At 41.7% G+C, this 22,746-nt stretch overlaps 1 protein-coding gene across 1 annotated transcript in view; it reads right to left on the bottom strand.

Moving 5' to 3' along the window:
* Nucleotides 1–20,478, bottom strand: part of ROCK1 (Rho associated coiled-coil containing protein kinase 1) — an 83,336-nt gene extending 62,858 nt beyond the window's left edge. Inside the window, exon 1 of the mRNA XM_066182634.1 lies at nt 20,337–20,478. Within this exon, the coding sequence (XP_066038731.1) occupies nt 20,337–20,429 (93 nt within the window). The 5' untranslated portion in view covers nt 20,430–20,478. The remainder of the gene's footprint in view (nt 1–20,336) is intronic.
* Between the last annotated feature and the right edge of the window lie 2,268 nt (nt 20,479–22,746).

The raw sequence follows: 22,746 nt of genomic DNA, 5'->3' as shown, positions 1-22,746 counted from the left end.
TGCAAGTCACTCATTATAATCAGTAAGGTTTTTACCATATGCAATACTGTAACAATATAAACCAGTTTATTTTCAAGTACAGTATTTCAAGACTAGAGGAGGAGAGGAAGTATTAGAAATCCATGGGAGGATTCAATACTATTAATTCCAAGAAAGTCCAGAGATGTTGTGATTTATCATGCTTACAAGCTTGTTAGGGACATGCAAGTAAGTTTTCCTTTGCTCCTTTTCAAGCTTTGAGACCAAAGTGTGAGGAAAACTGAAGCCACTGACTCCATACACCAAGAAGGAAGTTTTCGCCCAATATTTCCATTGCTCAAGCATGAGACATGCATTTCTAATACACTTGCTCAAACATGAGACACAGAGAGCAGAGCTTCATACAACAGCGGTATTCAACTTCCATGACACTGGGTATTTTCACCAAGCTCATATACTGCGATCCTAGGGATGAAAAACACTAAAATGCTAAGAAATGATTGTAAAAGCAATTCTCCTGCCAACTTCTCCAGCTACACCAAAGAGTAAGTCAACTCCTCCCTGAAACCATTCTTCCTACATAGCATTCCAGAACCTGAGAAAACCATTCCCCCCACCCAAAGAGGACAGAGTAGACTGATACATGTACTCCAAAGGCGTGATTTTCTTTCAGCTTTAGAACATGGGAGAAAACAAATCTTAACCCAAGAGGAAAGAGAGCCAGGGCTGTCTGGACCATTGCCACAACCATGGAATCCTGTCAAAGTCTCTCTTGCCTGTCCTTACAAGGGAGCAAGACTGAGCTTGGGATGATTAACTTAATCTCTACAGGAGATGAGGGCAGGCAATATTTTTGTCACACCATAAAAGCCTGCCATGAGACAAATCAGAGCACACTAACATGACATTTTCTGTTCCTCCATCCCACAGACCATTTTGAGTAACTGTCATTTAGTTTTTCATTAAGCAGAGAACAAAACTGATAAAAATGTGTTTCCTACAAAATAAACCAAAAGGGAATGAAAGGTTCCTTTTTACTTGCATCCAACTTCTATATGATTTTTACACCAGCACTTACTTTATGAAAACATTTTCCCAGTATCTGATTTTTTTTTTTAAGTCATTAAAAAAACACTGCATTCTTGGAAATCTACATGAACTAAGAGGCTAGAGATACATTGCAAGTATGTACAAAAATATTAAAAAACAAAGTAATTCGAAAGCCATGTCAAACGAGGTCAGGCAGTATCTGCTACTTCCCATTCATATAAATTCTGTGTTTGTAAAACACTGAGGAAAGCAGGTTTCCAATTTCTAAATACTAAAAAATATCAACATGAGATATTCTGGAATGTAATTAAAGAGCAGCAATATCAGTTCAAGAACTCAGAGTCACACTTTTGTCAGACATCCTGCACTTCACTTTCCAGAAGTCTGCTGGACCACAGAGCCAGTTTCTGAAGAACTACATAAAACATGGATGGAAACAGTAATTATGGAAACAGATGTTTGATACCAACCATGGTCATTTTATAAATGAACATATCTAGCCTCAGAGACTTCAAAAGGAAATGAAAAAGCTAGTTATATCTTTTTTGATACTCAAACAAAATGCACTGGCATTGAGGTAAATTATCATTCAATTTAACTAAACTGAACTACTAAGTTGAACTCCAGATGAACAATTTGACTTAGAAAAGGAAAAACCCAACCATCTGACATTAGGAAAGGTCTAACACCAGGATGTGTGTGCATACATCCTCTATACACAGATTTACACATCTCAAACAACCAAACATTTTAAATAATTTTTTTTTTAAAGTGACCTACCACATCCATTCAGATTCACATTTTACAAACTGTTTGCTTGGCAAGGGAAATAAAAAGCACCAAAAACTTCAACAGAGACACAAACTCCTTTGCACTTACAAAATAAGAAGTAGTTCATGATGCAAAGCTCTATATGCTTAAGGCAGTCTTCAGAGAAGACAAGCAATGCAGCATTTCATCTAATTCTGTCATGTATAGCACATTCAAAATCCCCCTTACTTGCCTCAGTCAAGATAACACATTGTGTAACTTGCAGCAAATAGAACAGAACTGAATTTCCTCTTTTCTGAACCACTGTAGATCAACTCTCAGATCATGTCACATTCACATGTTTAAAGCTCTCTTTTCTTTCCTTCCAATAGAGAATTAAAGGACAAGTATGAGAACTGGTCATTTCTTATAATTTTGTCCCTTTACCTACTAAACTATGACATGACAGATTTCCAATTTATTTAACCTTACCTCATTGAAAAACCTCTTAATCTGCTTATTCTCTAAAGATAAGATGACATTTAGTCCACTTCAAAAGACTGAGTTAAAAGCCAACTTTTATAAGTAAGAACACAGGTAGAAATAATACCTCTTTTTGTACGTGGTGCTGCAAAGAATTAAGAAAACAGCAGGAATCCAGTCTATAAATAGATAAGCTATTCCTTCTGAAAACCAATATAAAAATCCATGTCTGTCCAGAAGACAAGAACAAGAAAATTCAGGAAAAAAAAGCTGAGTGGAATAGTTCTAAACTCTCACATACTATTTCTACATAAAAGTCAATCTTAAAAGCAGAAAATCTTCTGAATATCCTACAGCCCGACTTGCTCGGTTTCCAAAGGCTGTTCAATGTCATGAGTATGCTAAATACATATTTTGAATTTCACTACTAAGTTTTTAAAAAAATTTAATTACTAGCAGTATGATCTTAAAAATTACAAAACCAAATTAGGATAATTTAGCTTCTTACATTCTTTATCAATCCTCAATATGCTATGTTCTGTAAAAAGGGAGAAGCATACCTCTGAGTGTCTTAAAAGGCCAATGTGGCTTACATCTTCTATCAAGAGTCAACTACCAACACACCGAATTACTCTGAACTAGCAGAAACACAACAAGAACCTGATGGTAAAGGGATGACTAAAAGACATCCTGATTTAACCTCTTTTCCTTGTGACACCACAGTGACAGCGACTGAATTTGCCTGTTTGGCACCACAGATGTTGGAGCACACCATTTCTTCAAAAGCACATGGGGAATGCCAACAGCCTCACATCACTGCAGCTGGGAGAAGACCGTAAGCTGGAATTTGATTTGCTCTTTCAACTGACTTCTTCCGATGCATTCTTATGGCATCTTATACACCTTCTGCTATGGGTCATGGTAGCTGCCCTCCTGCCCCACAACCAAAACATAAGAAGGAGGTCAATTCTAAAAGGCCTGTGGCTAAACACTACAGCTACTGAATGTAGCATGAGGGCAGTAGCTGTATTAGATGTTGGCTTACAAAACAGTGTTGTAGAAAGACTGTGGCCTCACTCCTGATGGACCGGCCTGAGAATTGCTGGTACAGAACCCTCTAACACCACTCTCACTGTGAAAGTGAAATTCTATAACAAATCCCTGGCACTCCTAAGTTTTATTACAGAAAAATAATCTGCTGAGAAATAAAATAGGTTTGAAATTAAAGGATGGTTTAGACTTCTTTTTTTCTTTGTAACTCTTTGTGCTCCATCAGAAACACCAAGTACAATCAGATTCAACCAACTACTTCAGTTGATTTTTGAAGTGTACCTGAAGCCTTGATTTTATGCCCAAATAAACTACATATCTTCATCTAGTAAAAGTTAAATGTTGCTTGGCTGTATCTGACTGTATATGGTAACAACCTTTCATATCCAAATTACCAGTATTACTTCCATACTCACAAAGAAGAATTACATCCTATTTACTGAAAGCTTCATTCTATGCTAATTCTTAATTTGGAGACATACACTAATCAGGCAACTTCTCATCTCAAACAGTCATAAGACAAAACTACTAGCTCCTGATCATTCTGCAAGTTTCTCTTAGCTTAGCCGAGGTATCTTTCCAATCTAAGTGGATAACTTGAACTTATCTTCAGAATATTCTTTCCCTCCTTCCAGACAGAGTTCATCTTAACTTTGAGAGTATTAAATGTCACAGAGACAAAAATTAACTCTGTGGGAGCTGCTTCCTGTTGCTTTCTTTTTTAAATCCAGATACTATCGCTATTTAGAGTTACCATTTGGAGCGAAAAATATTAAAGAAAAAACAGCAGTTTATATTTCTGTCCACTTAAAAACTAGATTTGTTACGCATGCATTCTGTGGTTAAGTTTCTTCCATGTCTTCAGCCACTACCTTTTTTTTCTCTTTAAGTCTCACTCTCATGAGACCAGATCTGCTACTGAAAGAGAAATTAACATTTTGGTGCTCAGTACAGATACCATATCCTGTACAGCGTCACCTCAGAAAATGAGACCTTGATAGCTGAGGAAACAATTTGTATATATAGCACATACCATTACTTTGTGCTTAACTAGCACTACTGCAAACATGTAGTTGCACTGATTTAAGAGCTTCTCTGAGGCTCTGAAACAAAGCTAGGAAAAAGCAAAGGGAAAACCAACCAGTGAAACAATGTAGAGGTGTTTTCTCCAAAGGAGGGGGATGACAGAAGAGTCTAGATGTGATGGCATCTCAAAAGTTCGCCTTGTCCAACAGCTCATGAAAAAGGAAGCCTTGATGAGATTGCCCAACACCCTGCTGAGTCTCAAAAACCACCACCAATGGGGACTCTACCACATCCCTGAGGACATTGTTCCAATGACTGACTATTGTCACAGTAAAAAATTTCTTTAGTACATAAACCTCTCCCAGTGCAACACGTACACGTTGGCCCTTGTTTTCTCCTCCTGAAAAGACAGCTTTCATCTTCTTTGTAACTGTCCTTTCAGTACTAGAACACTATGACAAGGACATCCAAGCCTTCTCTGGGGAAACACCTTCGCTTTTCCCTCACAAATCAAGTTCTCCAGCCCTTCGATCACCTTTGTGACACTCCTTTAGCTCTCCTTGAATTGCAGGAACAAGAACTGGACACCTCCCTACAGATGTGGCCTTACCAGCACTGAGTGGAAGGATCACAACACCAATTCTGCTACTGACCCCTCTGTAGATGCAGCCCAGGATCCAGTCTACCTTTGTTGCTGCAGCCATGCTCTGCTGACTCATGCCCACCTTGTCATCCAACAGGTCCCCAGGTCAGCAAGGCTGCTCCCAACCTCACAGATCCCAGTCTGTCCCGGGCTCTTTGGTTGTGTCATGCCAGATGTAAGACGCTGCACTTGACTTTGTTAAACTTCATACTGTTCTTGCTTGCCCACTCTTCCAGCCTGTCCAGGTCTCTCTATAAGATGTCTCTTCCTTCTAAAAGGTGTCCTCACCACTCCGTTCAGTGTCATCAGCAAATTACTGAGGCTACTTTCAATGCTAGCATCCAGGTCATGCAGGAAAGACATTGGACAGCATTAGGCGCAGCATCCACCCCTGAAGACCTCACCTGTGACAGGCTGCAAGCCTGACTAAAACCCAGTGTTTTACTAAAACCCCCAAGTTCTGATGTATTTTAAAAACAGTACATATTTGATATCTCATCAAAATTAATTCAACGCTATATTAGCAAACTTTAGGTAGATTATCCTTGTGCAATTTTAGTGTCACCATTCAGTATACAGAAATATTCTCATCACAGTTTCCTTCTAGCAAAATCTAGAGTAGAAAATTATAATTGCACAGTATTGAAAACAAAAACTCCTATCAACTTTTCTGAAGCCTAAAGTACTACAACTGAATTTGCAGATTTTTTTTTATTTTAAAGGAAAAGGAATGTCATGGCTTCACATTTTTCATTACATATAGCATGTATATTTGTATGTAAAAGTTTGTGAAGGTACTGAGCATAAATTCCTTTTTATCCAATTCATTTGTTTAATGATGATCTTGAGTGATTAATGAAGCTCTTCACAGAAAGGCTTCCCTGGAAATCTGTTAAGCATGCCTTCAGATTAAAAACGCAAGCAATAGTTGCATATGAATTCATTAAGGTACAAAACCACTACCTACTCAGTATGTAAGGCTAAGAAGAAGAAGAATTATTTCCGAGAACTTACAAACTTTATTTATTACAACCCTCAAACTGCTTAGGTCAATGGAACACTTTGGTGATCTTCCCTCTTTCCTCCAGTGATTACACCACTGGAAACTATGGCAAACAGGAACAATCTCCTGTTATACTACTGAGCATTATCAGTTGAGCATTGTACACAGCAGTTAAAGTGCAACGTAAAATACATGTATCTTCATTCTAACAGCTTCCTATACATGCACAACACAGTCCAAACAGCCAGTACTGACATTTTTCTATTGAATGCATCAAATTTCATTAAGCTCCTCTATGTATATAATTTTCCCCCTAAAATACAGTAATTCTCTGCCACATGTTCAATGCAAAGAGAGCGATGAACATTAAGAACATGCTACTAAAAAAGCAAACATATTATAAAAATTTACTTATTATATCAAAGCACAGTAATTTTTAAGTTCATGTACTAATATGCATTAGCATGCAGAGAAACTAATTTTCTTTACTTAAAAACAGTATTTTGCAGTCATAAACCCATGTGCATGTAAATCAGTTTTCCCGACTTGTCTGTGAGAACATCTGGAACTTAAGAAAAATACCTATAATTCAAAAGGATAATCCTCTCAATGATTTTTGAATGATTTTGGCAATCTAGAGAGGTTCCAGCTGACTGGAAGCTGGTAAACATTATCCCAGTTTAAGAAGGGCAAGAAGGATGATGACCCTGGAAACTACAGGCCTGCCAATGTCACTTCAATGACTTGTTATAGAAAAGCTTATTTGGGGAGGTATTGAAAAATACCTGAAGGACAATGCAGTCATCAGTCACAATCCGTATCAGTTCCTGAAGGGAAAGTCCTGCTCGACAAACTCAATTCCCTCTTATGACAAGGTAACCCACCAAGGTATCAAGGGAAGCCAGCTGATCTAATCTTTTGGGATATCAGTTAAGCTTTCAGTACTGTCTCACAGTGTCCTACTGGACCACACGTTCAGCATTCAGCTGGATAAACACACCAAGGGACAGGCGAGCAACCGGTTCACGGGTCAGGCGCAAAGGTTGTAGCAAATGGGGTGAACATCAGACCTGCTACCAGCAGGATTCTGCAGGGCTCTATCCCTCCACAGGGCCTTGTGCTCATCAACACCTTCCTAAATTACTTGGATGCAGGACTGGAAGGAATATTAAGTTAAGTTTGCCAGTGATACTAAACTGGGAGGAGCTGTTGACCCCCTCAAAGGCAGGGAGGTCCTGCAGAGAGACATCAACATATCTGAGGGCTGGGCAACCACCACCCATATGAAGTTTAACAAAAAACAAGTGCTGGATTCTGCCCCTGGGATGGGGCAACCAGAGATGTACATACAGATTGGAATGAGAGGCTGGAGAGCAGCGCTGTGGGAAGGGCCCTGGTTGATGGCAAGTTGAATCTGAGCCAGCAGTGCCCTGGCAGCCAGGAGGGGCGGCTGTGTCCTGGGGGGCATCAGGCACAGCATTGCCAGCCGGGCAAGGGAGGGGATTGCCCCCTCTGCTCTGCACTGGGGCGGCCTCACCTCCAGTGCTGGGGGCAGCTGAGTGCCACAGAATTAGAAAGATACAAAGCTTTTAGAGAGTGTCCAAAGGAGGGCCACAAAGGTGGTTCAGGGTTCAGAAGACTGAGGGGAGACCTCACTGCAGCCTACAACATCTTCACCAGGGGAAATGGAGGGACAGACATTGACCTCTTCTCTCTGGTGATCAGTGACAGGACCCAAGAGAATGGCATGAAGCTGTGCCAGGGGAAGTTTAAGTTAGGTATCAGGAAAAAGGCTCTTCACCCAGAGGGTGGTTGGGCACTGGAACAGGCTCCCCAGGGAACTGGCCACACCACCAACCCTGACAGAGTTCAAGAAGCATTCCGACAGCACCCTAAAGCACATGGTGTGATTCTTGGGGTTTGTAAAATGTGCAAGGTCAGGATGACCCTTGTGGGTCCATTGCACTTTCTGTGATGCTATGAAAATAATTAAAAATTTGAAAGCAATGTATTACAATAAAATTTGTAACATACCAATGAAGCAGTTTGTAACATACCAAAAATCCACTCACACCTGCCTTCTGACTTTAAGTCCTGCTGTGGGAGTTTATGTTGGCTATTCATGTTTGACACATGTCCTTGTAGCTTGATGTCTGCTTTTTGAATACCTAATAGTACTACCAGTGAAATTTCCCTACCCCTTAAAAGGAGTTACAAAAAGTAATTTGCCTCCACATCACCAAACCCACAAATTGTGGGGGCTGGGAGAAGTACTTCCTTATTTTACATGCAGGAAGCAGAAATACAAAACAGCCTCACAAAAAGACTGAAGAAAGCAGGAAACCCTAACTTAAGGCACATCAGGCCAACCAAACAATTCCAACACCAAAACCATCTTTAATTATCATCTTAGTAATTTCTCTACCTGTTTTCAAACCCCATATTTGTATAATTATTTTTTAGACAGACAAGACTTCCTTCTCCACAAAGGGCATTTTTTGTTCTTGTACCCTATCCCTGCCACACCATAAATGTAATCTGTTGTGTTCTGCAGTTAAAAATACTCAAAAATAAAGAAGGATGTATCACAGTTTCAAGGATACTGCACTGGTGCTTCCCATTTGTCGAAATTTTATTTACTAAGTCAAGAAAATAACATGGCACACCAATTTTCATTTCACCTCCTGTCTTTTCAAGAGATATCTGACTGGTCCTCAAACAAGAGGAAATATTTAAATTAAATGACTGACTTTCCACAATGTCAACATCAAAAGGATAAAGTTATAAAAAATAACTGTCAAGAATTAAGTAATTTATGGTAGGCAAATACCCATTGCATGAGTTTGAGAATTAACTAGAGATTCTAAACTGACATGTCTGGCATTACTGACAAAAAAATTTTTGTCAGCTGCCCCATGGGTTACTTCTTCTTTTCAGATCAGAACATGATTATTGGTTTTACTTCTACTGCAAAAGTGAAACAGAAATTATCTGAAGAATGAAGAACATAAAATCACGTTCAACAGAACACCATCCTTCTGGATTTAAAAATTAGGTGATACTTGTATTTTGCAGAGATGAGGACATGGGTGTCTCACCCAGCTTAATCAGGTGCTCTTATGGGTAACACTGTTTCCACCTTCTCCTGGATGTAGAAAGGAAGCTTAACAAATAAATCAGTTCATTTCTGTGAGTGGCACCTCATTATATCTGAAATACATTTTTTTTAATCATGATGAAATTCAGGGGAAGCAAGATCTACAGAGAATTATCTAATCTTAAGCATAAACTTTAGCTCTAAGTTGCAAATTACCTGTTAAAGATAGTTTCTTTTTCCATTGTTATGAAAGAGGTCACGTTGATTCCAACTCCTCTGAAAAAAAACTCTTATTTTGTAAAAACATCGTATTACTTTTTAAAGTAATTCTTCAAAAACTTATGACCTATTTCCTTTTTTTTCACACTTTTGCTAACCTATCAGCTCAGAAGACTGGTTCTTAAATTACATTTAAGGGCCTATAAGAGGAATTATCAGTCAGAAGAAAGCTTAGGATTTCAACTTGTTTCTACAATACACCCTTGCAGAACACTGTTATTTCCTCCCACAAAATATGAGTAATGCAGCATGGCTGTAAGCTAAGTTTTTTGATGTTAAACCATACAAGAAAGAAAGCAAAAGATGTCCTGCTTTGCTAGAGTTAGTCAACCTCTCACAAGACAGCCAGACTTGAACAAAAAATTCAGCTGCCTATTCTGCTTGAATCTTACACTGAAAAACTAGGCTTCTACTTACAGGGCATCAGAAACTTTGAAAGAAACTTCCCAACCTGCAAATAAACGGTTTTGATCAACCTTTTCTTTTATTCCTGACCATAACTATGAGCCTGTCAAACTGCAATAAAATAGGGTATATAAGAAGAAAAAAAATCCCTTCCTCCCTGCCCTAGAATTTATGGTTTTCAGGCCCTTCTTTCCCATGAACTAACCAAGAATCATGACAGAAACTATTCTCTACAAGAAGGTGAAGTTAATCTGACTCCTTTCTTTGTCAGGAACTTAAAGAAGAGATGACCAAAGAAAAGAACAATGCAGCCACCCAACTATTCCCTGATGCCAGCCAAAATCAACTGTACTGAAGGCAGAAAATCACAGAGGAGTTGTCTACAGTCACTGCCAGTCCCAGACCCAAAGTAGCTCCTGCAGCACCAGCATCTAACACCCCAATTTTACCTCTCAATGGTATCTGCTTAAATACAAGTCCAAACTACTAATGATAATAGTGTTATGTATACACTGCATTTAGTAGGACAAAAGCTTTCTTATCCAAGCTGGAAGGCATGTGAGGACAGAAAAGGAACAAAAGGAAAACACTTCAGAGATTCCTCTGACCTTACACTCACCAAGAATTAGAGCAAGAGAGACTTTTAGTCCTTTCCTTATTCTGATCCAATCTGCCAGGCAGAATCAGTGAACAGCTCTGAGCTTGCAAATTACATGATACAAGACCTTCCTTGTGTTACAACTGTATTCTTTAGACAAACAGCCCAGAATTCTCCTAAATATGGTTTTCCTAACAAGAGTCTTCATAGCTTGATTTGGAATCACATTGTGACTGGCTCTGATGATTTCTCTGACCACTTGATTTTTCAAGTCAAAACTATCTCCAAACACTTTCAGGTCATGCTACTTCCAAAAACCATATGCACAAAACAGTTCGTAGAGTATGAAAAAGGCTAAAAATAGCCATGGGCATTTTAGTAAAAGACAGAAGACAAAAGCTCTTCCAGGAAACCCACTGATTTATTCACTACAGAGAAAGCCTAGCTCTTTAATGACATGTCCAATTATAAATTCAGTGTATTGAAAAAGAAACCCAAACCAACCAACCAACCCACTGCTCAAACAAAAAGCAACCCAATAAAACACACAATTGCATCAATAGTTCAGCTTTCACTCACAGGTCTTCCTGGGCGTATTTTATTTACATCACCATCTTTGCTCCACAAATGTTGGCAACAACAGTCCCTTTTTGAAAAGCCATGGTGATTGTTGCCAATACTAGCAGAGCAAAAACTTCAATTCTTATTGAGCCTACCACTTGGCTGGCACCACTTTTGGCCTTGAATTTCCACAAAAGAGGACATATAGCATGTAACAGCAGGTTTGAATGGCCCCAAGATGACCAAAAATTGTATCATTGTTATGCTGGCAATTGTTTGTTTAATTGCCAGTGAACTTAGCAGTAAATTAATTTGAAGGAGGAGGACAGCTACCCACAGAAGATGTATTAGAGCAATAAACAAACCATCACTGAAGCAGTAGAACCACCTTTCCTCTTTGAAAGGGGAGAATAAATTATCTCAGCTCAAAACTGACAGGATTCTTCACACGCCTACAATCAAAGCTACTCTCTAAGAAAAGATTAGTATAAAAACATATTTGTATAATCAGATTTCATAACAAAGAAGGGAATTCTACAATTCCACCTCTAACACTGACAGCAGTGCAGAGTATCAACACAAAGTTGATGAACACTGTGAGACATCAGTATTATCTCTACTTTCAACCACAGCTTCATGTCCTGCCTGGTATTATTCACACAACCTAGCATCTGCAAAAAGCACAAGCCAAGTAAAACTAGCTCTCACTCACTGATTGTCCTGCCCTCACCTCACTCCTCCCAGAAGAATCTTCCCCATCCACTCCTACTTGGTTATTTCCCCCCCCCCGGCTGGAGAGGTTTCCCCCCCTCTCAAGTACTTAACAGAGGCACTGCACACCTGTAGCCAAACAAGCTCCCAGATCTAAACGGTGGAATTAACACGCTGGACTGTCATCCGCACTCTGGGTAGATGGTGCTTGTTGTACTGGTACCTTTCACTTCAGCTTCTCTGAAGCCAAAGTTCGAAGCTGAAGTCTCTTCTCTGCCTGTGGAGTTTGCAGGCAGTCTCCCTCCTCTTCACCAGTCTCTCAAGGACAGGTTCCTGTCACATCAGTATCAAAAAGTCTTTCAGATTTCCAGGTCAATAAGGAACTCCCACCTCAATAAGCACCCCTCACTGCCTGTCAGGAGAAAAATGATCTGTGTACACAGGAACAGAAAACACAAGGCTACATAAAAATGAGAAACTGAAGTGGCACCTGCAGAGTGCAAACCAGAGATCACAGCGAGGCATTCACTCTCTTTTTAGCTCCAACAGAAAAATCCTACATCTGTTTCAACCACAGTCACAAATTAAATACCAGCTTATGAATTCACCGCAACTGACCCCTCAGATACAAATCTTTATGCTTAAAATACCCAAATCTACAAATGTCTCCACGCAGAAAGTTCCTCTGGTCTTCTGTGGCAGATACCTTTCAAAAATTATTTGTGCTAGAAACAGATTTACTGAACAAGAAAGCCAGAACTCTGCAAATAAATGCCAAATGAGTATTGATGACTTTTCTACTTAGTTTTGATGAATTTTATTTTCCCCTGTGTGAAGCATCAACAGAGGAAGTGTTCTTCTGAGAAATGGAAAATTACAGGTTGCCCAGAGAAGTTGCAGAGTTGTCAAAAGCCTTCCTGGGCAACCTGGTCTAGGCCACTCTATCAGAACAGGGGGATGAGGGACTCCAAAAGGTTCCTTCCAGACTCAATAATTCTGTGAAAAAAAAATCATTTATATTCAACAACATACTACTTTCCCACAATACATGGTAATAATTAAGAAGGCAGACTTGCAAATCATCATCCAAGGTAACTGATATAGACAAAAGAAACAAATGATCAAACAGTCGCCAGTTGGAGATGAATGCCCAAACCATTGTTCCTTCACACTTTCCCACTGGAAATAACCATTATGGCTATAATACAAGCTTCACTAACCATCTGCTGAAAAACGTAGCATCTCCAACCACAAAACAGGAAAAAATTTCCTAGCTGAAATCTCCAGATGTCAAGAGAAGCTTCTGGCTTCCTCTTCTTCAAAAAGCACATTCCAGATGACATATTTAGTTTTGTGTAGTCAGGAGTTTTTTGGCTGTTATTTATTTGCTAAAAATTAAGCTCAGCCTCCACAGAAACAGTATTTTCACAGCAGTGACTATACAGAAAAACAGCCATCTTCTTTTAATGCATTTTCTATGTAGATATCTCACATCAAGCTTTCCTCTGAATATATTCATACCTTAGCATTTAATACATCTGAATATAGTGCAGCACTGAGTACTATGCTGCTATTAAGAAAAATATAAAGACACAATTAGTCAATATTTACATAACTATTAGAATTCGAGGATTTTTTTTCCTAAGTGAATATTATGACTCATGAAGATATGCAAGAAAAAACAAGGATGTGTTCCACTTGTGTTTCCACTTCAGTTATAAGCTCCACAGCCCAGACACACTCAAGCTAGAAACACTTTAAGGTAGTTCCAATCTAGAGCCCAAAATAAAGCCTTAGTCTGTGCAGGGTTTCCTACAGAGGTTTTCAAGCATTAGGTCTTTGCATCATCTCAGACCATGTAACTGGCAAAAATCAAGAAAATCTTCACATATTTTTGAGATCGGTGTGAGAAACAGAAAAAATGAACGCACATAAGAAACGTAAGAGAAGCTAAAAAAAAGAAATCTGCAGTTGGATTTCAATTAGGATCTACTAATAAAGAGATCTTACATACTGTCCCCATGACAGTACTATTGTATAAATATTGACAGGGAGTGGCAACCTTTCAGTTAGTGAAAGCCAATCCTTTACAAGATTTTGAGTATCAGGATAGACTTTGACCCGTGCTCCAGTCAGAAGCTGGTGCTGATCCTGTGCTGGTTCTCCCTTAGCAAGGTGGGCAGCCAGCCCAGGCAAGCAGCTTCTGCTCCTCTGGGCAGTCTCCAGACAGCTGGAACTGAAGATGCACCACAGCACCTTACACCCTCCTATGCTGAGCACACTGCAGAGACATTTCCACCCTGCTAACTGGAGACCTCAGCACAGGTAATCCAATCATCTCAGCACAGCAAAACAACACAGACAAGAGAACCCCCAAACCACTTTTCTTCCTCTCAAAGACCCTGTTTCAGCACTTGTTCAATCACTGTTCCCAGAATCAGTTAGGTTGGAAAAGACCTATCAGATCATTGACTCCAACCATTTCCCCAGCACTGCCAAGAACAATCACTAAACTGTGTCCCCATGGGCCACATCTACACATCCCTTCCAGGGATGGGGACTCCACCACTGCCCTGAGCAGCCTGTTCCAATGCCAATGTTCCGGTGTCACAGTTTTCTTGCTGCGCGTGGCCCCCCGCTCCTCCTGTTTGCTGTCCACGCTGTGTGCCCCAGCATTAACCTGAGTGTTAATTTCAGCAGATGGCTGAGGAAGCCAAAAAATGGTGTTATTTGCATCTGGTTTAACTGAGCTATAACTGGGTGTTGCCTGCATAGTGCCTGCAGTTTTACCAATATTGTCTCATCATCCTTCTCGCTTTATTGCTGCTGGAATGACTGGACAAATTAAGACAAAGACAGGAAAGTTTTCAACCATTCTCCAATTCTGTCCTCAGAGAAATAAGTTAAGTTTTTCAGTATTTCTATTTGGAACTGCAATTTCTTGTCGACAAAGGAATTTTGATAAATAAAATCAAGCAACATCCACCAAAAAAAGACTTTAATTACATGGTTTGGGACCTCTTAAAATTCAAGATAAACATCCTGTATCAAGACAAACATCTCAGTGTTCTTTGGTAAGAGAACTTAAAAGCTTTTTATTTTTATATAGTACTAAAGCATGACCTAGGGAATTCTGCTAACAGCAACTGTGAGGCTCACAGGGCTTCTCAGCATTTATTAAGTTCTCGGTGAGTGGCTCCTAAAGCTATCACTGTCCTCAAAGTCAAAGATTTACAGACCAACAGGTTGATTTTCAATTTGACCAACAAACAAATTCCAGGTGTTTCCCTCTTCCTTCCCTCAAGCAACAAAAAACTACTCTATAGTTGTCAGGGAAAAGGACATTGTTTACAAATATTTTTACTTTGTAAGAGCATTTATAGCTTAGTTGGGTGTTTTATTCCTCTTGTTGAAACGTGTCTAAACATCAACTTCCTATTATCATGCCTCATTAAAACTTTTAATAGGAAAAATAAATAATTACATTCCTACACAGCCTAAACTAGAGTTTGATAAGCAGACGAACTGGCTTAGTTAATTATGAATTCCTCTATAAAACCTACCATGCACCATGAAACAAATGCTAACATTTTGACAGTTCCACATCTCTACTGTTAAATTTCTAAAGGCTAACGTAATCATAAAAAATTCTCAAGAGATGCAACCTGAAATAAAAACCCATCAAGTTACTGTATTCCCAAAGCCAGCTTAGAGTTGGCAATTTTCGTTTGACTAACATATCAAGATACATATTTTATCATTAACTTAACATCAATCTTTATATTTCATAATCCGTAGTGATGAGAAATAGTAACATTAAATAGCATTATTATTAATTAACATTTACATTAATAATTTTTGCAAATAAAGTTCCAGTATGGTAACTTGAAGACATGGAATTGTATTTCTAGGTCAGCCAGAAGTCTTATTTTGAATCTAGCTACCAAATCACAGAATGGTTTAGGTTAGAAAGGACTTTAAAGGATCATCTAGCACCAAACCCCTGCCATGGGCAGGGACACCTTCCCGTAGACCAGGTCACACAAAGCCCCATCCAAACCAGCCTTGAACACTACCCTGGATGCTGTAACCAAAAATTCTCTAGGCAAGCTGTTCCAGTGCCTCACCACCCTTCTTCCTCATATTCAATCCAAATCTACACTCATTTCAATTTAAAGCCCTTGCCCTGACACTAACAGCCCCTGCCAAAAAGGTCATTCTCTGACAGATGAACCAGAAATTCAGACAAAACCCTCAAGTCCTTCTCCACAGGGCTGCTCTCAAACCGTTCAACACCCAGTCTGTAGTGATACTGGTGATTGCCCCAACACAACTGCAGACCTTCCACTTGGATCTCAAGAATGGTAGAGACATGTCCAAAGAGATTTCGTCAGTCACACTTTCCCTTACTTTGAACTATCTTCAGACAATGTACAGAATTCTGAAGCTGACAATCAGCAAATATTCATGAAGTTCCGCTTCTTGAATATATATATATACACACATATATACAAGAAGCTTCATTAGCAATCGAGGAAGCTTCTCAGATACCAGATTTTTTCTGGCACTTAATCACTCAGACTTTACGAGCAGAGTTAGCGTGGTTTCAGTCAACAGTGACTTCAACAGCTATTCTGATAGATACCTCTAAAGTAAAAATACTTTCAGTCATTTACTTTTTATTTATTGCTTTTAAAAAAATTATTACCCAAATCCCTAATCACAAAGTTTTCAGAAGTGCTTTCTAACACATTTAACAGAAAGGAAATATGTCTAGTAAGAGACATATACAGAATTCCAAATCCCAAAGATGAGGAGATTATCTTGCCATTTCCTATGCAAGACAGATGAACATGAATTAATCTAGCTGATGAAACAGGCATAGGAAAAACAGGTGAATCAAGCTCTGTAGCTATGTATTTTTGGTGCAACAAAAAAATGGAAACCTCTTCAAAATCGATAAAACAAGTTTGTGATATGCAGTGTTTACTGCTGTCAGTTAATATGAAGACACTGCTCAACAAATGAAGTATTTGACATCTTTGAAGATTAAGACCACCAAAAGTGTGAAGTTTTTAAAATCAACTACGGAAGTAATTGACTAAGTACCTGAAGAATTATAATATTATATTGTTATATGTATTTAAAAAGAGAATATACAAAACAACTCAAGTGCCGGTATAAACCATGAAAATGCTCTTCCTGAGTTCTTACCTGAACAGAGAGAACACCAAAATGCACTTTCATGAAAACTTACCAATTATTTTAGAATCAGAAGCATAGGCAATTTCAGGTCAAAATGTCCCATATCTACACACTTACTACATCCCTTACCTCTCCACTCTCCAAAAACTGGAAGCCCATAAACCCCAAGAATTTACTAAAACACGAGTTCATTCCAAAAATCACTGTAGAACAATGCTCACTGAATACTGCTTTTCAGTGTTTAAACTCAGGAGACACTTAGCTCAAGGCAATAGTTAGTCACTTACACTACCTTTGGGCCTACTCAGCACCCCCTACGGAATTCAGCAGGATCTGATCACTGCAAACCCCACAGTGTGGCCACCTAGGGTGGCACACAGCCTCCACAGTGTTATTAGATCTTTTGGGGACTGCAGGACTCCTAGTACCAAATATTTTGAGAACATGCACTACATGACGCTGTGACATTGCCTACACTTAACTCAGGCTTGAGCCTCCTCAAAAAGAAACCAAAACAGTTTATCTATGATACCCCTGCCTAGTACTAAACCAAGCGCGCGGAAGCCCCAAAGAAACAAACTTAGTTGCAACTTAACTTCATTTTCTTACTCTGTTTTTTTTATTACAATTGCATAAGAGAAAACAGGAAAAATAAACACCTCGCCCTCGTGCACTGTGGCTTTATGAATTTCCTTCCTGCAGCACAGAAATCAAAGTTACCAGGCCCTCAGTGTGCCTTTTCCGCCTGCTCTGCTCCACTGTCAGCACCGTCTCCCACACCTTCCTGACACGGTAACACATCTTCCTTTGTACCAGGCCCCACCCCCATCTTCTTTTCTTGGAGTTCTCATACTACTTCACATATAAATTTAGAATCTTTCCAGCATGTATAGCTCATGACATTTACGAAACCCAAAATGGCTACAAAGCTGATTTGAAGGTTATTATTCCATGTCTTGCCTGTTAGTCTACAAATGGTACAAACTGATGGGGAAGAAAAAAAAAGAACAGAAGAAAAATGAAGCAAAGTAAGAGGATAAAATCATCCTAAGAGAAGCCAAGAGCTTTGTTGAGACTTTTCATCATACAGCCAAAATAAATGCTTCCTGAACCTAAACGAACCCCAGCATTTTAAACGTACACATATAGAATATCAGAGGCTGAAGTGTCTGTGTATCAGCCATTCGTGTATTTCCACTCAGACAAGCAGTTAGCCATCACCTTTGCTTAGGAAAAGCCGAAACAGTTACAAGGAACATCAATGCACAACCTTATTCAAAGGTACAAGATAATTTAGATTTTTAACGTTTTATTAAAAAGAATTTTTGTATGTAGTCTGATCAGAAAAATATGATTTTACTTTCTTTTTAAGTGTACCATATCTAAAGTCTGTCAAATTTCCCTCTTTAACTGAGTCTTGCAGGGAGGGGAATGGGGAGTTAATTTGAGAAGGTATTTAAATGCAGATCAACACACCTACACCTAAGTATTTCTTCCTTAAAAGCATATCCATACAGATTTTAATGGATTTGATATATAAGTAGCACTTTGGGCCAAGAATGATGCTTGTAGTGTGTATCATACCATTAAAAATGGGTGTAAAACACTTAGGCCGTTTAGACAATGTTAGGATACTTCAATTCTTCTATAGAAAAGGCCCCAAGAACAAGTGAAACAAAGTGTAGGTCCAGCCAGCAGGAAGCCTGATACATTGACCAAACACATACGAAGTCAGCTCACCAAGTGATCTCCTCAGAAGCAGCATTTTCTTTTTTAATTGGTAATAGTTTAAAAGAAATTTCCATAAAAACTGTCACTTCAAAGGACCTTAAAATCTGTGATGCAAACACATATTCTAAAACTTTCAACAAGCATGACAGGAAGCATCCCAGCAAGTTCATTCCCAAACTGACCACAGCTTAGCTCCTAATCACAATTAAGATAACTGAAATGGGGCAAATCCTTAAACTGATTATAAGATTAAGGAATACGGTTAAAGATACTACCAACTGCATGTCTGATACCTGCCAATTCCTTCCTATCGATCCAGGAAGGCCCCCAAAGAATGGCCAGCACTTAAGCACATACTAGCAAACCGAGCCATGGTTAATGGAAACTCGGGACTCTTGGTTGACTCTATACTCTTGACACCTCTGATTAGAACTGGCTGTAAAAATTATTAGTCTCGAGGTACCAGAATTGACACACTGTATCCCAGGAACCAGAGGTCTCTTCATTAGCTGTGGTTCTAAGATAACAGATAGGTAAAGCAGATCAAGAGAAGCAGGTTAACTAGAAGATGCAGTGCTATTTTCCTTTGTGACAGCCGCATCCACGAGGCTCTGCTTTTATCTAGGGATGTAGGTTTGACCTGCCAACACTTCAGAAGCTCACAAACCTGTAATAAGCTAAAGAGAGTAAACAATACTGTGAACGTGAACAGATTCTTGCATTATTCTTTTAATCTCTCCACTGCCTCATGCTCAAGCAAGCTTTCTGCCAAGAACCATGCAGCAGAAAATGAAGAATGACTATTAAGAGCTATCTCCACCCCCACACCTCCCTTCCCTTCCAACCCCAAATGTCAGAGTTCATACGAGGAACAAATTCATTTGTTCCTCTCTCTGACAACAGAACGCTAGGGGGAAAAAAAAACACACTAAAGAACTTCCATCACTTGCTCCTAAGAAAATAAGCCCTCTACTTCAATGTGAAACCACAAATTACACTTTGGTACTACTTAAGGACATCTCTAGGCATATCTAAGGACCCAGATGCATCCCAAACAAATTGGTTGAATTTGGCAGGCAGTTTACTGAGGTACTAAGTGAACTAAACGAGAACTAAAAGATCATCCAATTCTGTCAACCAGCCACCAAATGACGTTGGTTGGTTTTCTATCAGGAAGTGCTATGGTTTGCTTTTTATGATGCAATTGTAACACTGACAGCACTGGTGAGATCTAGGTACGATTAACTGGGGTAGCAACAAAAGAGCGGCCCTCCACCCCTGGCTTAGCACAACCAACAGTTTAATATGAATTTAAACCCCTGTCCCACCTGTAAGAGCTTATTAATCGTGTTGTATGCGACTGTCAGCGCTGCAGTGCTTGGCCAGGGCATAAGAGAACCTCAGCCTCTAAAAAAGTTGTTGGAGACAGAACTGGCATCAAAGCTATTCGAAGCCCTGTGCTCACACAGAGAAGAGGCACTCACGAATTCCGCCTTTGTGGAAAGGCTGCGCCGGCCCTGTGACAGCCGGCGAGGCACAGGGCAGTGCGCGGGGAGAGAGAGGATGACAAGCGTGAGGCAGGGCTGGGCGGGCGCCGCTCTCCCGGCACACGGGCACGTTCCCGCACCCTCAGCCCAGCGCGCAGTAAACAAAGCAGCGCGGAGCTGAGCAGGGCGGTGACTCAGCCAGGAGTGCGAGATTCGGTCCCACAGGGTAAGGAATTCGGGGAGACGTGACCGGGGGCCCATCGGCGCTCCCTACTCACCAGCAAACAGTCCACGTTCACTTCGGATTTGGGGTCCTTCAAAGTCACGTCGATTTTCTCAAACCGAGACTCAAAACTTTCTCCCGTCGACATGTTTCCGGAGATAAAAAGTTTCCCTTATTCCAGAGCAAAGTAAGGTTAAAAAAAATAATGAAAAAGTAAAAAAAAAAATAAAAATAAAAATAAAAATAAAAATAAAAACAAGAACAGGCGAGCACAAAAGAGAAAACAGCCTGTACCAGGCTGAGGAAGCGCCTCCTGCGAGATCCCTTCAATCACAGAAGTCTCTGGGGCAAGTCCCCGTCAGCAGGGCAGAGAATCCAAGGGGAGCCCGCAGCAGGCGGGGGACGAGGCTGCTTCTCCCCTCGCTCCTCCAGGCACGCACGGAATTTCCCAGGACGCTCACAGCTCCGCAGTAGCAGGTTTCCTCTCCCTCCCTCCTCTGCTCGGGCCCCACCGTCTCAGCATTCCCATTTTCCCAGCCGGGGAAGCCGTCCTGGGATCCAGCGTAGCGGTCCCTTCTCCTGGCCCTGCTGCTGCAGTGCCGGCGAGTCGGTTCCAGGTTCCGGAGCGCGTCTTTCTTTCCGGCGAACCAAAGAAACAACAGAAGAGGGGGGGAAAAAAAAAGAAAAAAAGAAAAAAAGAAAAACAACACCAAAAAAAAAAAAAAAAAAAAAAAAGGAAGGGAAAAAAAAAGACACAGGCACACCAACAAGGCGAAAATGGACGGAAAAATAAAACTTAGGGGAATCCTCTCGACGGCGTGTCTCAGCGCCGTGGGGTCGGTCCGTCCGTGGGCACGGGGCGAGCAAGCGAGGAAGGCACCGGGCGAGTGCCCCCGCGGGCGGCGGACAAGTCAGCTCACCGGCGGAACGGCCGCAGCAGCATCTTTCTTCCTCTCTCCTCCTCCTCGCTGCCTCCGGCAGCTGCCAACGCCGGTTCAGCCCTCCCCTCTCCGCTCCTCCGCCCCACGGACGGGAGGGCAGACCAGACCGACTCAGGACCGACCGGAGGTTGCGGCGCGCGACGGGAGGAGGGAAGTAGGCGGCTTAAGGGGAGGGGAGAGCGTGAGGTCCGGCAGCTGCAAAGGAACCTGCGAGAGGCACCAATATGTCCGCCTTCCTGTTTGAACAGTGGCGACGGGCCGCGGGGCGCATGCGCGGGGGGAACGGCTGCGGGGCGGGCGCGGACGGGACGGCAGCAGGAGGCGCGCGCGCGGAGACGGAGGCGGGGGCGCGCGCCTGGGCAGGAATCACAGTCACAGAATCAATTAGTCTGGAAAAGAGCTCTGAGACTATCCAGGCCAGCCTGTGACCGAACACTACCGTGTCAACTAGACCAGGGCATTGAGTGCCACATCCAGTCTTTCCTTAAACACCTCCAGGGACCGTGACTCCACCACCTCCCTGGGCAGTCTGTTCCAGTGTCTAATCACCTTTACTGTGAAGAAACTCTTCCTAATGTCCAATCTAAACCTCCCCTGGCGCAGCTTAAGGCTATGTCCTCTGGTCCCGTCGCTTGCTGCCTGGGAGAAGAGGCCGACCCCCAGCTGGCCACAGCATCCCTTTAGGTGGTTGTAGAGAACAATAAGGCCATCCCCGAGCCTCCTTTTCTCCAGGCTAAACACCCCCAGACCCTTCAAGCCGCTCCTCATGGGACATTCATTCCAGACCCTCCACCAGCCTCGTTGCGCTGGTAAAGGAAAAAGCTGGTGAAGGAGAGCGGGCGGGAGGCAGCACACTCCGCTCCGCCTCAGCGCCGGCACGGTGCGGGCGGGGCGGGTGTGACAGCCCGGGATCCCTCTTCCGGGAGCCGCTGTCTTTGTGTGCCCGCCCCCGCCCGGAGGTTCCGGCGGGAGTTGCGCGGAGCTCATGGGCGGTGTGCTGCCGCCAGAAGCTCTCCTTCTCGCCGGCTCTTCGTGCCGTGGGGGGATGTTGCCGCCGTGTGTCCGCCCCGGCTCCCCGGAGGCGCCTCAGCGCTGGTGGCTCCCGCCGCCTTGGCACGGCAGGGGCACGGGGGGACAGGTGGCAGCGAAGGTCGCCCCTAGAGCTGCTGTGGGCTCCATCCTTGCCTACAAGGGGTCTTCAAAAGCCAGACCCTCGGCAGCCGGCTGTGGGTGGTCCTTAGGTGATCCCTCACTGGAGATATGCCAGAACCATATGGGTGCAATCCTGTGCCATGTTCTCTGGGATGATCCTGCTTGAGCAAGGAGATTGGACCTGATTACCCACTGTAGTACCTCTCCAACCTGACCCGTTCTGTGATTCTGCAGTTCTGTACTGTCTAGTCAGAGGGACTGGAGAAGTTGGCCTCCAGAGATCCATTTCAGTGGCAGCCACTCTGCCATCCTGTGTGTCCAGGGAAGGAGAGGCCAGCTTCTGTAGTATCAGAAGTTCAAAGCATTCTGGTT

The sequence above is a fragment of the Chamaea fasciata genome, unplaced genomic scaffold, assembly GCF_029207755.1.
Source record: "Chamaea fasciata isolate MVZ Bird 193981 ecotype frontalis unplaced genomic scaffold, bChaFas1.0.hap1 SCAF_1, whole genome shotgun sequence".
NCBI classification, from domain to species: Eukaryota; Metazoa; Chordata; class Aves; order Passeriformes; family Sylviidae; genus Chamaea; species Chamaea fasciata.
Note: the sequence above shows the minus strand (reverse complement) of the source record. Positions and strands in the feature narration are given on the sequence as shown.